At 47.6% G+C, this 11,413-nt stretch overlaps 4 protein-coding genes across 4 annotated transcripts; 3 read left to right on the top strand and 1 right to left on the bottom strand.

Moving 5' to 3' along the window:
* Positions 1-399: 399 nt before the first annotated feature.
* Positions 400-2,991, top strand: V1513DRAFT_465344 (uncharacterized protein). The gene is made up of 5 exons (XM_066900032.1): positions 400-819; positions 877-941; positions 998-1,141; positions 1,197-1,710; positions 1,767-2,991. Exons 1-5 carry the CDS (start codon positions 744-746, stop codon positions 2,525-2,527), a joined length of 1,560 nt encoding a protein of 519 aa, XP_066752683.1. The 5' UTR covers positions 400-743; the 3' UTR covers positions 2,528-2,991.
* V1513DRAFT_471264 (meiotic cell cortex C-terminal pleckstrin homology-domain-containing protein) lies at positions 2,654-6,214 on the bottom strand (the record flags this gene model as incomplete). Its single annotated transcript, XM_066900152.1, has 3 exons — positions 2,654-5,783; positions 5,836-6,079; positions 6,131-6,214. The coding sequence occupies 3 exons, from the start codon at positions 6,212-6,214 to the stop codon at positions 2,950-2,952; spliced, it is 3,162 nt and encodes a 1,053-aa protein (XP_066752684.1). The 3' UTR covers positions 2,654-2,949.
* A 2,621-nt stretch (positions 6,215-8,835) lies between these two features.
* V1513DRAFT_447949 (uncharacterized protein) lies at positions 8,836-9,715 on the top strand (the record flags this gene model as incomplete). Its single annotated transcript, XM_066898463.1, has 2 exons — positions 8,836-9,134; positions 9,155-9,715. Coding segments are annotated over exons 1-2 (646 nt in total), but the record flags the coding sequence as incomplete, so codon positions are not given.
* A 562-nt stretch (positions 9,716-10,277) lies between these two features.
* V1513DRAFT_459408 (uncharacterized protein) lies at positions 10,278-10,969 on the top strand (the record flags this gene model as incomplete). Its single annotated transcript, XM_066899757.1, has 2 exons — positions 10,278-10,917; positions 10,941-10,969. 2 exons carry the CDS (start codon positions 10,278-10,280, stop codon positions 10,967-10,969), a joined length of 669 nt encoding a protein of 222 aa, XP_066752686.1.
* Between the last annotated feature and the right edge of the window lie 444 nt (positions 10,970-11,413).

Consider the following 11,413-nt stretch of genomic DNA (forward strand, 5'->3'; position numbering starts at 1 on the left):
TGACCGTGGTTGGATTGAGCCCGGTCGTCAAGATGAACGCCTTCTCGTCACAGGTATCGCGTAGCATTTGCCACGGACTCTTCTTCGGGGACAAGGGAACTGGGCGCGTAAGGTAAAACCGGTGCCGTCTCATGCTTGTTGTACTCAGTATCACCTCGACAAGGCTAGCCATGAAAGTCGCCTCATCCAACGCATCATGCTCTTCTTCGCGAAGCCTTCGGCGTCTTCGGCGTCTTTGGCGGCCAGTGTCGTAAGACATATTTTACCGTGTAGTCTGGAAAGAGGTACCGAAGGAGCAAAAAAGGTGAGAAAAGGGATATACAAAGGGTTTGGTCCGTAAATGCGTCGACGGTGATTATTTGATGTTTATGCGCAACGGTTGGCATCACGTGAGTTTGTGTAACAGATTTGCGAATTTGCGAGTCTGGTCGCGTCAAAAACCCTACGGGAATTCACCCTTAAATGTCACGTCCCCACTGGTTCATGCCGCAGTTCGCAACTAATGTCGCGTATGTTGTGTTGTGACAACGAACGCGTCTACAATACGTCCCAGGCAGCAAGTGCATCATTATCGAAAAACACAACCCGTCATCCAACCATTATTTCACTAGGCCCTTTCTGTATTTTTATATAGAAAAAGCGGTGCCTACCTATTCTAACTTGGAGTTGAAGTACCGACAAGCTGCTGATCTGCTGGATTATGTCCGGCATTGCATAGTCACTGCGACAATTATCTTACGACTATGAACGCAGATGTACATGTTTACGACATCTTATGGACGGCACAGGTCACTCAGAAATCGAAGGTCTGGTATGATGGTATGTACTTCGCTAACTTAGACAACGAGTCTAACTGCTAAATTATCACGAGCACAGGTACTCTGAAACTACATACATTCAACAAACGAGCGATGCTGTATGACACTTCAAGGGTTCTAATAGTGCGTGCTGCTTAAGTGCTCTATGATATTTGCGTCGCATATTTACAATTGCCTAGGATAGTGCGTTTCTTTCAAAGGGCTTCCTGCATCTGGGTGAGACTTTGGTCATGGAGCGACATCTGGTTACAATAGAAAATCAAACCAGTACCTACACAATAGACGTCACTCCTGTCACCCGGACACCACGATCGACTAGAAAGGTTTGCTAAATATCTATGTGCGTGCTAGAATGTCGCTTAAGCGTTTTTACATTAGAGAATTGATGCATTACCCGTGTCTCAGCGACAACGGCAAGCGTTGTGGGCGCCCTGTTCGGAGTCTCCAGCAGCAACATGCAGAGTATCTGGATTGCGCCCGGAATCTTCAGCCTCAAAGAATTTTACTGTTCCACTATCGAGCAATAGTCCTTCAAATGCGCGAATCCCTAGACAGCAACCCAATCCACCTGATGGTCGAATTCATAAGTGCGCAGCTATGCTCACACCAATACTAATTTCTCCTCCAAAATGGTCACAAGATCGGTCAGCACTGCTAGAGCCTCACATATCTCAATCCCCACAAGCTCAAGGTCCTCAAGTCATGAGCCCGTGTAAAATAGCTCAGTCATTGCCGCAACAGCTTGCACAATCTCATCCGAAATTGCCACCAATTAGCAAAAAAGTGAATTCGCCGTATTGTCCACCAACAACTGTTCTCGCGCCAAAGTCGCCGAATATTGGTTTGTCTCCTCCATCATCGTCACGCAAAACCTCAACTTACAGCAACTTGGGTATGTTTCAATTATATTTGGTAGTGTACAATTAGATATGGGGTTGACAGTTTTAGACGTGATGAATGTTAAGCAGCGACGAATTATACTGCCATCATGCGTAAACAAAGAGGCAAAAATAATATTTAAGGAACCATTATTAACTCCTCCGGATACCTCATCGCCAGTGAAGACGTCGTCAGTGGCTGGCGATCGTGATATTTACGATGACTATGATCCAGGGGAATCTGCTGTGGAGAATGACTTGGCCAGAAACTTGAGCTTGAATGTGAAAGCGGCTGTGGTTGAAGGATTTCAGGAATCCACCAAATTACTCCTCCAACAACAGTTGTATGACGAAAAGCAATTCCAGCGAGAACCGCGGAACGAGAGCCCGACTTTCCCCTCACTGAGCACCTCGAGAATTGTTGATTCACCGCCTGAGCCAGCGGAATCAGCTACTCCTGGCATCGGAAGGAATAAATTGCTTTTTTATCAGACAAACCAGGGCGAACAATCGCAAATACGCGTTTCAACATCCAAGCAGCCCGATAAGGATACTGACTTCGAGACTCACGCAGAACCAGAGGAAGACTATGGTCTGAACAACGATGTCGAATTCGGGTCCTTCTCTTTTGACGAGCTTCAAAGCTCCCATTCGTCTGCATCGGAATTTAGTATTCTGCACAATCCAGACAAACCCGGATCACAGCGACCCACATTTTCGGGCACCGCGACACTGGAGGCGGCAGAACTGACGTTGACGCAGTCGGAACCAATAAAGCGAAAGCTACTTTCCATTTCTCGTAAGTCAACCCGTAGAAAAATAGTAAGGTAGGACTTGCTACTATATTTACAAAAACATATTGCATTGTGTGTTCGGTTCCATTATATAAGTCAAAGAGAGAAATAGTGTTGTCGGTGCATCAACACCTCATTAAGATTCAGCCACATTCAATTTGGAGCAGAACCGCATTTGTATGACAAATAAACAAGTACAAAATCCCCACTACCTCAAGAAATAGAACTCATAAAGGTGACTGATACACAAAAGGAGTGACAAGAGGAAATGACTGACGGTAAGGAAACAAAACGAATGAAAGCGAATTAGACACAATGAACTGGTCGGCAACTTGTTTGAATACATGGACTTTCTAAATTTGTTGATTATGGTGATGGGATGCTCGATGCAGAGTTGAGACATCATGTCTACCTGCTTCCAGTCAGTACTTGTCGGAGGAGATCATTTGATAACTGCAATTAGAGCATACCATCACAACATACTCTAACATTCTCTAATCCTCCCATCTCATGCGCTTCCCTCTCCATTTGAGCCTGTAACTCATCTGTACTGTTAATGCCTTCCTGGGCTTCGTAAATTCCAATCTCTCTTTGCTGCGACTCATCTCTCGACGACTGACCGAGACTACCAGTCGGGGGTCGGAATAGCGAAGTCAATCGTCCCATTGATCCCTGATGCGCAACACGGAAATGCTGCTCGGATGTATTGCGTATCCGAGGCGGCGCCGATGATGTGGTCCGAGAGTGATAGGATGACGTTGACGCTTTTGTGCCAGGATGAAGTATATTTGCAGGCTGAGAATTTCCCAGTGTACTAAACTGCGCCTGGCCTGATCTGAGTGACCCTGAATTGGAAGACACCTGGCTCTCTTCAGTCATATTACCTCCTTGTCGGGCAGTAACTCTCGGAATCATGTTCGTTCTTAGTAACAGAAATGATAGTGCGCTAAACCAAGTCTCATGTCGCTCTTGCGTCGGACATGTGATTTGCAATGTCCGTGATGGTGTAAGGATCACCAAACTCTTGTGGTATAACCCAGGCGGGAACGGATTATCATCATGTACCACTCGTACTCCTTCAATTGGTGCCGATTTTGCTTTGATTTCATTACCAGCTGACGGATTCTTATTGCTCCAATATAGCGTTCGAGTATACGGATGAACCCAGAAATAACGTTTATGCCGGTTCTCTGAGAGCGTCTGTCGCCCCTTCCTGCGTGTGTATTTCCATAGGTATTCTCCTATCATTGTCTGCGTTATGGCTTGCAGCATTAGAGGCGCGGTAGGCACCGATCTTCGAGAGAAATTGTCTGATGACATGACTGGCACCTCTCCCGGTACGGCACGACTCTCCTCATCGTCCCCATAACTGGACGACCCCAGCACAGTTCTACCGTCTGCACGTGTGTTAGAGAGCGCAACTGGGACAGCAGGCCCAGAACCTGCAGCAGTAAGTGAAGTAGCTGTAGCTGAAGGCGGTCTTGACGGTGATTCATGTTCATCCCCATTACCGTCTGCAGATGTGTTAAAGATAGCAACTGGGACAGCACTCCCCGCAACTGCTGCAGCAACTGAAGCAGCTGTAGCTGGAGGCGGCCTCGACAGTGACTCGTAATCTTCTCCTTTTGTGTTGGAGATGGCAACTGGGAAAGCAGCTTCAGCAGTAAGTGAAGCCCCTGTAGCTGAAGACGGTCTCGACGGTGACTCGTATTCATCCTCAGGATTAAAGGGCATAGATGACGCTGAGACTCCAGTTTCCAAAGATTGCATTGCCTTGCGATTCAATGCTGACTCGTATTCAGCCTTTGAAAGAGTGGCTAGCGATAAAGACTCAGCATCTGCTGCGACACTTTCAGGAGTTACTTTGCGGTTAGTAAGCGAATCTTTTTCATCCTTGCCCAAGAAAGCCAAAGACGACGAATCTGCATCGACAATGGTCGCCGCCTTTCGAGTGACTAAAGAGTCGTACTCTTCCTCGCTAATCGTGACCATAGACAATGCAGCGGCACCAGCCATGAGTGATTCAGTTGTCATCTCACGCTCAATGTAGACTATCTCAGGTGCCCATGGATCAGTCATGACCTGGGCGTTGCGAACGTCGACCTTCGCAGTTTTTGTAGGCGTAGCAGGAGTACCGCCGAACGGACTCGATCCTAATTCATCAAACAACGGCAATGGCGTTCCAAAGTTGTCACTATCTCTCTTCTGGTATAAATTACGTCGGCTCAACTTCGACCTCAAAATTCTGGATCCCATGACCTCGTCATCATCATCAGTTATATCCCTTACAGGTTTTTCTAAGCGCCGTCGAGAGGCACCAGTATTAGCAGCAGAAGACTCAGTCTCGGTATCATCGTCACAGTATCTATGACCTGTATCTGGAATCGATTCGGCAACGGTTTCATATGCTTCTGTTTCTGTCCTGTCGCTGAAAGCTTCTTCCTCGCTCGTTGGCTGATCATGCGCAGTTTCGAAACCGTCTGTTTCACTTGCAGACAGCTCATTAGCTGAAGCGAAGGCTTCGTTAGATCCATTAAATGTCTCCCATTCGATATCACCTTCCATTTCGTCGAGATCATTGGAAATTCGATATTGAGATCTGCGGCCATTAACTCCAAGAAGAGTAGTTCTCTTCGTCGACTGTGGGCCTACGACTTTTGGTCGCTTCGAGACTTTACTGTTTTTCAAGTTTTCTATCTCCTCTTGTGCTTCAGCCAGCAAACGTCGCAATTCCAATTTCTCCGTCTTTTCGCGGTGCAGGGCTCCACGAAGAGTGGTGATCGCTCGATGGGCATGTCCTAGCGAAGCTCGTAACGTCTCTCCTTCAAGCGCTGCACGATGAGCTGGAGTAGCTTTAACTGGCGACATAGGTGGAGACCTTTCTGGAGTTTTCGGATCTTCCAAAAGTTCGACCTCCTCCGCCTCTTGTGCTTCATCATACCGCTCTTTAGCTGCTTCATCATTTGGCTCAACATAGACTTGGAAGGCCAACTGTTCGTTCAAATTCGCCATAGACTTTGACAAGGCTTCATTGTCTCCCTGAAGAGTGGCAATCATTTGTTCGTAGTTCAGCATTTCGCTCTCGTACTTGCTTTTCCACGAATCAAGGTCACTTGTAAGTTCACTGTATCTAGCCTGCATGGATTCTAACGCATCGACCTGAGCGGTATACATTTGAAGGGTCCTGCTGTTCTCTAGGTTGAGCTTCGACAACCGGTGAGAGGTCTCCGAAGATTCCGATTCAAGCTCTTGAATCTTCAGCTCTAGATTCCAATTTTCCTCCTTATATCGATCTAGGCCGTCACGTTAGTTCTCAGTTAGCGAATCTAATAAAAGTCAACATACACTCGGATTCATCAAGGTGCCGCACTCTGACTTCTAGGTTTTCGATCGTAGCCTCCAACTGAGACCGCAGAGCATCGGATTCCTTCAGTTTCTCATCTTTCTCAGCAATCAACAACTGTAATTTCCTGCATTCAAGAAGAAGCTCCTGGCCTATATCTGCGACAAACTGCATGTCCTGTGCCCGCGACGCCGCATTTCTCTGCTTTCGTGCTGATTTGGCTGCGGAAGCCAAGGGGACGTTTTCCTTTCAGAAGTTAGAGTGTGCAAGAGCAAAGCGTAAATGTGAATAGCTAACCTTTCCTGAAATGACCGATGTTCGATTGAACAGACGTTGACTCTCGTTGGTCACCTTGCTGTACTCGTTTTCAAAATCGGCCATTTTCTTGCTCCAGTCGGTATTGGACTCTGTGGACCTAGACTTCGGTAAGGTCGACTCCAATGGTACAGTTAGTTATTGGCAAGTAGAGGGGAGAACAGGAGAGGCCGACATAGCACCAGCCGGATTAGAAACAAAACACAAATATACCTCAGAATACATATTCTCACTGGCTTAGGTCAATACCAAGTGATCTGCACGAAGTCGTCAATGAAAGTTGGATTGCAAGTGATGGCGACTGGGCTAGTGTTTTGTTTACGCCCAATTTGTCTGAGGGTGTGTTTTAACAACATTGGTCGACCACACAAACATAGCAACCTGATGGGATTAGGGTTGGCCGGTAGCTTCGGGGTCGTCCTTGTCACCCACAATAATAATTAAGTTACTGTAAACTTGTTCTAATATTTAAGTTAAGCCACGTTTCTTTTTTTTAAATGGTAGTTCCATTTACTTTTTTAAATGGGAGGTCCATTTAGGGTTGGGGCACTATGCCCTTTTAATGGAGGTCCCATTTAGAGTAAAGAGCGCTTTAAATGGGAGCTCCATTTAAAAGCTCCATTACCCGGATCAGTCACGAAATTTACGCGTTAAAAGAAAATAACCTGGGAGTGTTTATAACCGCGTAACGCGACTCAAAAGCGACTCTACTAATTTTATATTAATTTGCACGCTAATTTTATACCCCTGATTTCTCTTTCGTGTCAATATTTGATATTTTTGAAATGACCCGTACTAATAAGAGAAGTCGCCGTGAGGCTATACAGCCTTCACAGAATATAGAGCCTCTTGAAGAAGACACAATTACTGTCTCTTCCTCTCCTCCGCCACTGCCGGAAGAGCGTTTCGAATACCTCCCTCCTCCTGATTCAGAAGACCTTTTCAATACTCCTCTACCGACGCCCTCTGCCTTCGAATCCGGACCAGAGTCTACAGAGGTTGGATCTATCAAAGCAGGCCAGAAAGGCTCTTCAAGGCTAGCGTGGACCTATACAATGGAGGAGGGGCTGTTTATGACTCTCTTGGATAAGGTCAGAAGTGGGAAAAGAGCCGATTCAGGGTTTAAACAAGAGGCCTGGGTAGACGCTTTGGAGGTCGTCCGATCAAGAGCTCCTTCAAATATTCAACACGTCTTATCGATCGAGAAGTTAAAGAGCAAGGAGTCAAATTACAAGGTTTATTACAAAGATTGGAAGTGGTTGATTGGTCAGTCTGGCTTTGGGATTCACCCAGAAACTCTTCATGTTGGCATATGAACTTTATGCCCGATTAGGACGTTCCGCAAGCTTAATTTAACTGCAACATAACTTCCAACTGGCAACTTTTACAAATATGGAACGCCCAACTGGATACTTGCCAGTTATGGTAAAACTTGTCTCTCGAAATACCTATGGTGGGACGAATTATGGTAACACCACTCTCAGCAAGGTAATATTTAATCTATATGAAGTTCGCACTCTGATTAGTTGAGCTGGTCTAAATTCAAGGTTATATGCTGACGGAAAATACTAAGTTCCAAACATTTTATCAGATCACGATTGCACATTAAACAACAGTAAATTAGATGAGCCGTTAGAAAAAGTAACAATAAGTGGAATGCTTTCTATAACGCCTACATTTTCCTATACTACTTACGTTGCTGGTAGGTAGGTTTTGGTGGGCAGAGCTGAAACACTAACTTGAAATTTAGAGATGGCCAGGCTAGAGTTCGTCTCCAAAGTGGATCAGTCCCGATTGGGATGGTCATTGCAAGCGTGCGACTAATAAATAACTCACTTATGTTCAGTGCAAAAGCGCTACATCCCACTTTAGGGCCGTTTTGTCTGGCGGCCTGTCAGCCCTGTCAGGCAGTGAACATATAACCCATGATAATCATTGGATTAGGGTTTTTGGACCTCTAGAACGGTAAGATTAATTTATAGATGGCGGATGCGGATATGGAAAAATTTGGCGGATATCCGCATCCGCCACAGCCCTTGTTAAAGTTATTAAAAATTCCAATCCCGGGAGTCACGCAGCCCTGAAAGTGATTGAGGGGCAGTTCTACAGTTTGTACGTAAGCTATGCTTCGTCAATTGAGGATTCCAGCATAGTGGTGAGTGCGGCTCAGGCGTGGAGTGCGGCGCAGCCATCGCCGGAGGAAACGCGTCATGCGGCTGAGAACACTTGTCGGTGGGCTCAGCAGCGCAGATGACTGCATATTGGTGGCCCAATTGACATGGAATTCTGGAGACGGCGTCTTTCAGTCCTCTAGGGAGTCTGGAGATAGTGAATAGCTAACACCAAGCTGTTGGCGTCATCGCGGATCAGGCAGGCCGAATACTTGCCGCTGGAAGGGCCGTCTGTCCTCTGATTCACCGTGTAACACAATCACGCTCGGACGGACCCGCGGTGCAAACAAAACTCGTATTCATGCAATTAATATTTCGTATTCGCGGTTGCACAGATCGGACGCCGTTGCGCGCTCGTCCATGTCTCTGTTATAAATATAGCCTTCTGCCCCCGCGAGAGCGTGTCTCTCGCAGACACACGCACACAGACAGCCGCTTCACGCGCTTCACAACTCCAAACCAACCTGTAGCCACACAAGAATGGAGGAAGGAGAAGAGCAAGATAATCTCGCGCAAGAAGGAGACGCCGCTATCGAGGGAGAAGCAGACCCAGCCGCGACCGAAAAGAAGCGAGGTGGAAGGAGGAACCTGAACAAGGTGTGGGATGCAGGCAACACGAAGGGGCTTTCCAAGTGTGCGTTTTGTAATCAATTGTACACGACAGGCAACGGCCACGGGTGCGTCGCAAAAAGCTGGAGGAAGGAGCGTGAAGACGAGCTCGAGTATGAAGATGTGCATACGGTCACGCGCAAGATGTACTTGTCTCGACTGCTCGACATTACGGTCAAGGCTCCTCAGGCCACCTTTTTCGTCAAGTGGATCCTTGCGCGTGTAGATGGTCAACACCGCATCCTCTGGTTTGCAACGCGACTCCTTCACGCCTTGATCGTCTCAACCCTTCGGGTTGTCACGCTCGACAACATCGAGCAATACATGCTCATCCCGTCCACAAACGTACCAGCAGGTCGTCTCGTCATCAGCCAGACTGTGATTCACCGGGCCTTTTCACTTGTCTCGGCGAAAGGAACAAGACGTCCGAGTAACAGCAAACTGGATCAGGTCTACAACGATACATTTGCCAAATATCGGGACTGCCTCCAGCCGTGTTTGGGAGATGGCGAGCATCTGATGGGAACCAGCCTTCAGTATGCGGGCAAACAACTCGCGGCAAACTTTTCCGTCATGATGGCGGCGCAAATCTGGAAGCGCACGGCCTATTGGATCCGTCAGGAAATGGTTGAAATCATTTTGGAGCGTGTTGAGCCCATTCCCATCTTTCAAGGTCACAAGAGCAAGATTGTTGATGCCATCTATTCGTGGCTTCACAAGTTTATCATGCATGAAGGGGCACTGGACGCCCAACCGCGTCTGGCTGGGAAATCTGAAGAGGAGATTCGTACCCTCTTTTCGAACACGTCAGGGCCAAACTCAACGAGCACAAAAAAGGATCGCGTTCGCATCGTGCCGTTGATTTGTTTGCGACTGATGCGCACCGAAACGCGTGGAACGAGATCTGGAACGAGATGTTTACTCGTTTTGCACGGCACATCCTGACAGTACTGATTCCATTTGAAAGTCGGAATGCGGCGACCGGAGGAGAAGATGATGCTGGCGAAGTTCTTGATGTTGACGATATTTCAGCGTCCAAGGCGAAAGGACGTGATTTCATTTCGTGCCGTTGTGTTGAATGGCTGTTTGCGATTCTCAAACGGTTGGAGGAGTTGCAGAAACGTGCCGAGAAGCGATTTGATTTGGAAGAGTCGGTATCGTGCAAACAACAACAACAACAACAAAAGCGCAAGCGTCACGCACCAGTTCTCAAGATGCAAAACCTGTTCCCGTTGACTGCAAACGTTCCAGGCCACATTCAATGTACCGAACAATTGTTGCTTCATGCATACAAGGCGTACTTGAAGGAGCACGGAACGGAACGGGAGAAAGTGGTCCTTACCGACTGGATGAAGTTGTTTGGACCTCCACCTGAATTCTGGAAGCTCAAGCAAGAGGAGGTAGGAGTTGCAGGTGAAACAACATGTCGTGTGCGGTTGAGAAACAAGTTTATGACGGATGGCATCTCTGTCTCTCTGACCGAGACCACTGTGGTTCTGAAGAAGAAGCGCCCGAAATCAAAAACGAAAACGAAATTCGTTCCCATCCCTGCCAAGATACGCATGCCATACGTTGACAAGGAAACGATTGAAGACCTGATGCGTCACCATAACGTTCGTATGGTTTTGTTTGCGGACCCGGGCCTTGGGCGGATCGTGACGGGCAAGTTTTTTTCTATTGAACGGATCCAAGAGTTCACGCGCCAACAACAGGCCGCTTCGGCTGCAGCAACACAAGTCGACGGGAGCGAGTACAAACAGGTTGGATTTCGTGAATTGTTTGATGCACCCGATACGCGCAATCTCACCAAAGGTGATGCGAAACTTTCCTGGCGTCAGCAACGCAAACAAGCAACAGGAATTGATTTTCGCATCACCGCAAAGGAGCGTGCATACATGTGCAAGACGAAAAAACACGCACAGCTTCGGCAACGATTGCAACAGGAGGATACCGGAAGACGCGAAGAAGAAGGGAGACGAGAAGGAGTTGGTCGACCCTGCCTCTTTGGGAAGGAGCCATCCCTCAAGAGCACATCTTCTGACGCGTTCACAGAGTATCTCGACTTTATGTGCGCTGCCAACCGGTTGCAAGATATTTTCTACTTTTACGGCCAGCCAGTCTTTCGTCATTTGCGGATGGATAGCTATTCCGCGCAACAACGCTGGTGGGTCTATGTACAAGACAAGATGTATCGCGTGTTGAACGACCACAAGATTCGCCTTCAGATTCCACGCTACAGACGTCCGTACGCGTATGGTGATCCGAAGCACCCAGGCCCAAACCAGACTCCCTTACGCCTCGTTGCAAAAGGAAAACAACCAGAGCGTCGTCAGCTCAAGATGCGCACCAACAGTCTTCCCAATCGCTATCGCAAGTACGCTCCCCCTCCCCCTCCCCCTGCAGCACCACCTCTAGATGGAGGTACAGGTTACGGCCGACTTCTCATCGTGCTTGGAGATGGTTCGTTTCGTCACAACATGCGTGG

The sequence above is a fragment of the Lipomyces chichibuensis genome (assembly GCF_038497645.1).
Source record: "Lipomyces chichibuensis strain CBS 12929 unplaced genomic scaffold V1513scaffold_24, whole genome shotgun sequence".
NCBI classification, from domain to species: Eukaryota; Fungi; Ascomycota; class Lipomycetes; order Lipomycetales; family Lipomycetaceae; genus Lipomyces; species Lipomyces chichibuensis.

Excerpts from the sequence above, each read along its gene's own strand:
- V1513DRAFT_465344 (XM_066900032.1), top strand. The coding sequence starts at position 744 with ATGAACGCAGATGTACATGTTTACGACATCTTATGGACGGCACAGGTC. Across the intron at positions 820-876 it reads ATCGAAGGTCTGGTATGATG|GTACTCTGAAACTACATACA; the intron begins GTATGTACTTCG and ends TCACGAGCACAG. Across the intron at positions 942-997 it reads ACACTTCAAGGGTTCTAATA|GATAGTGCGTTTCTTTCAAA; the intron begins GTGCGTGCTGCT and ends ACAATTGCCTAG.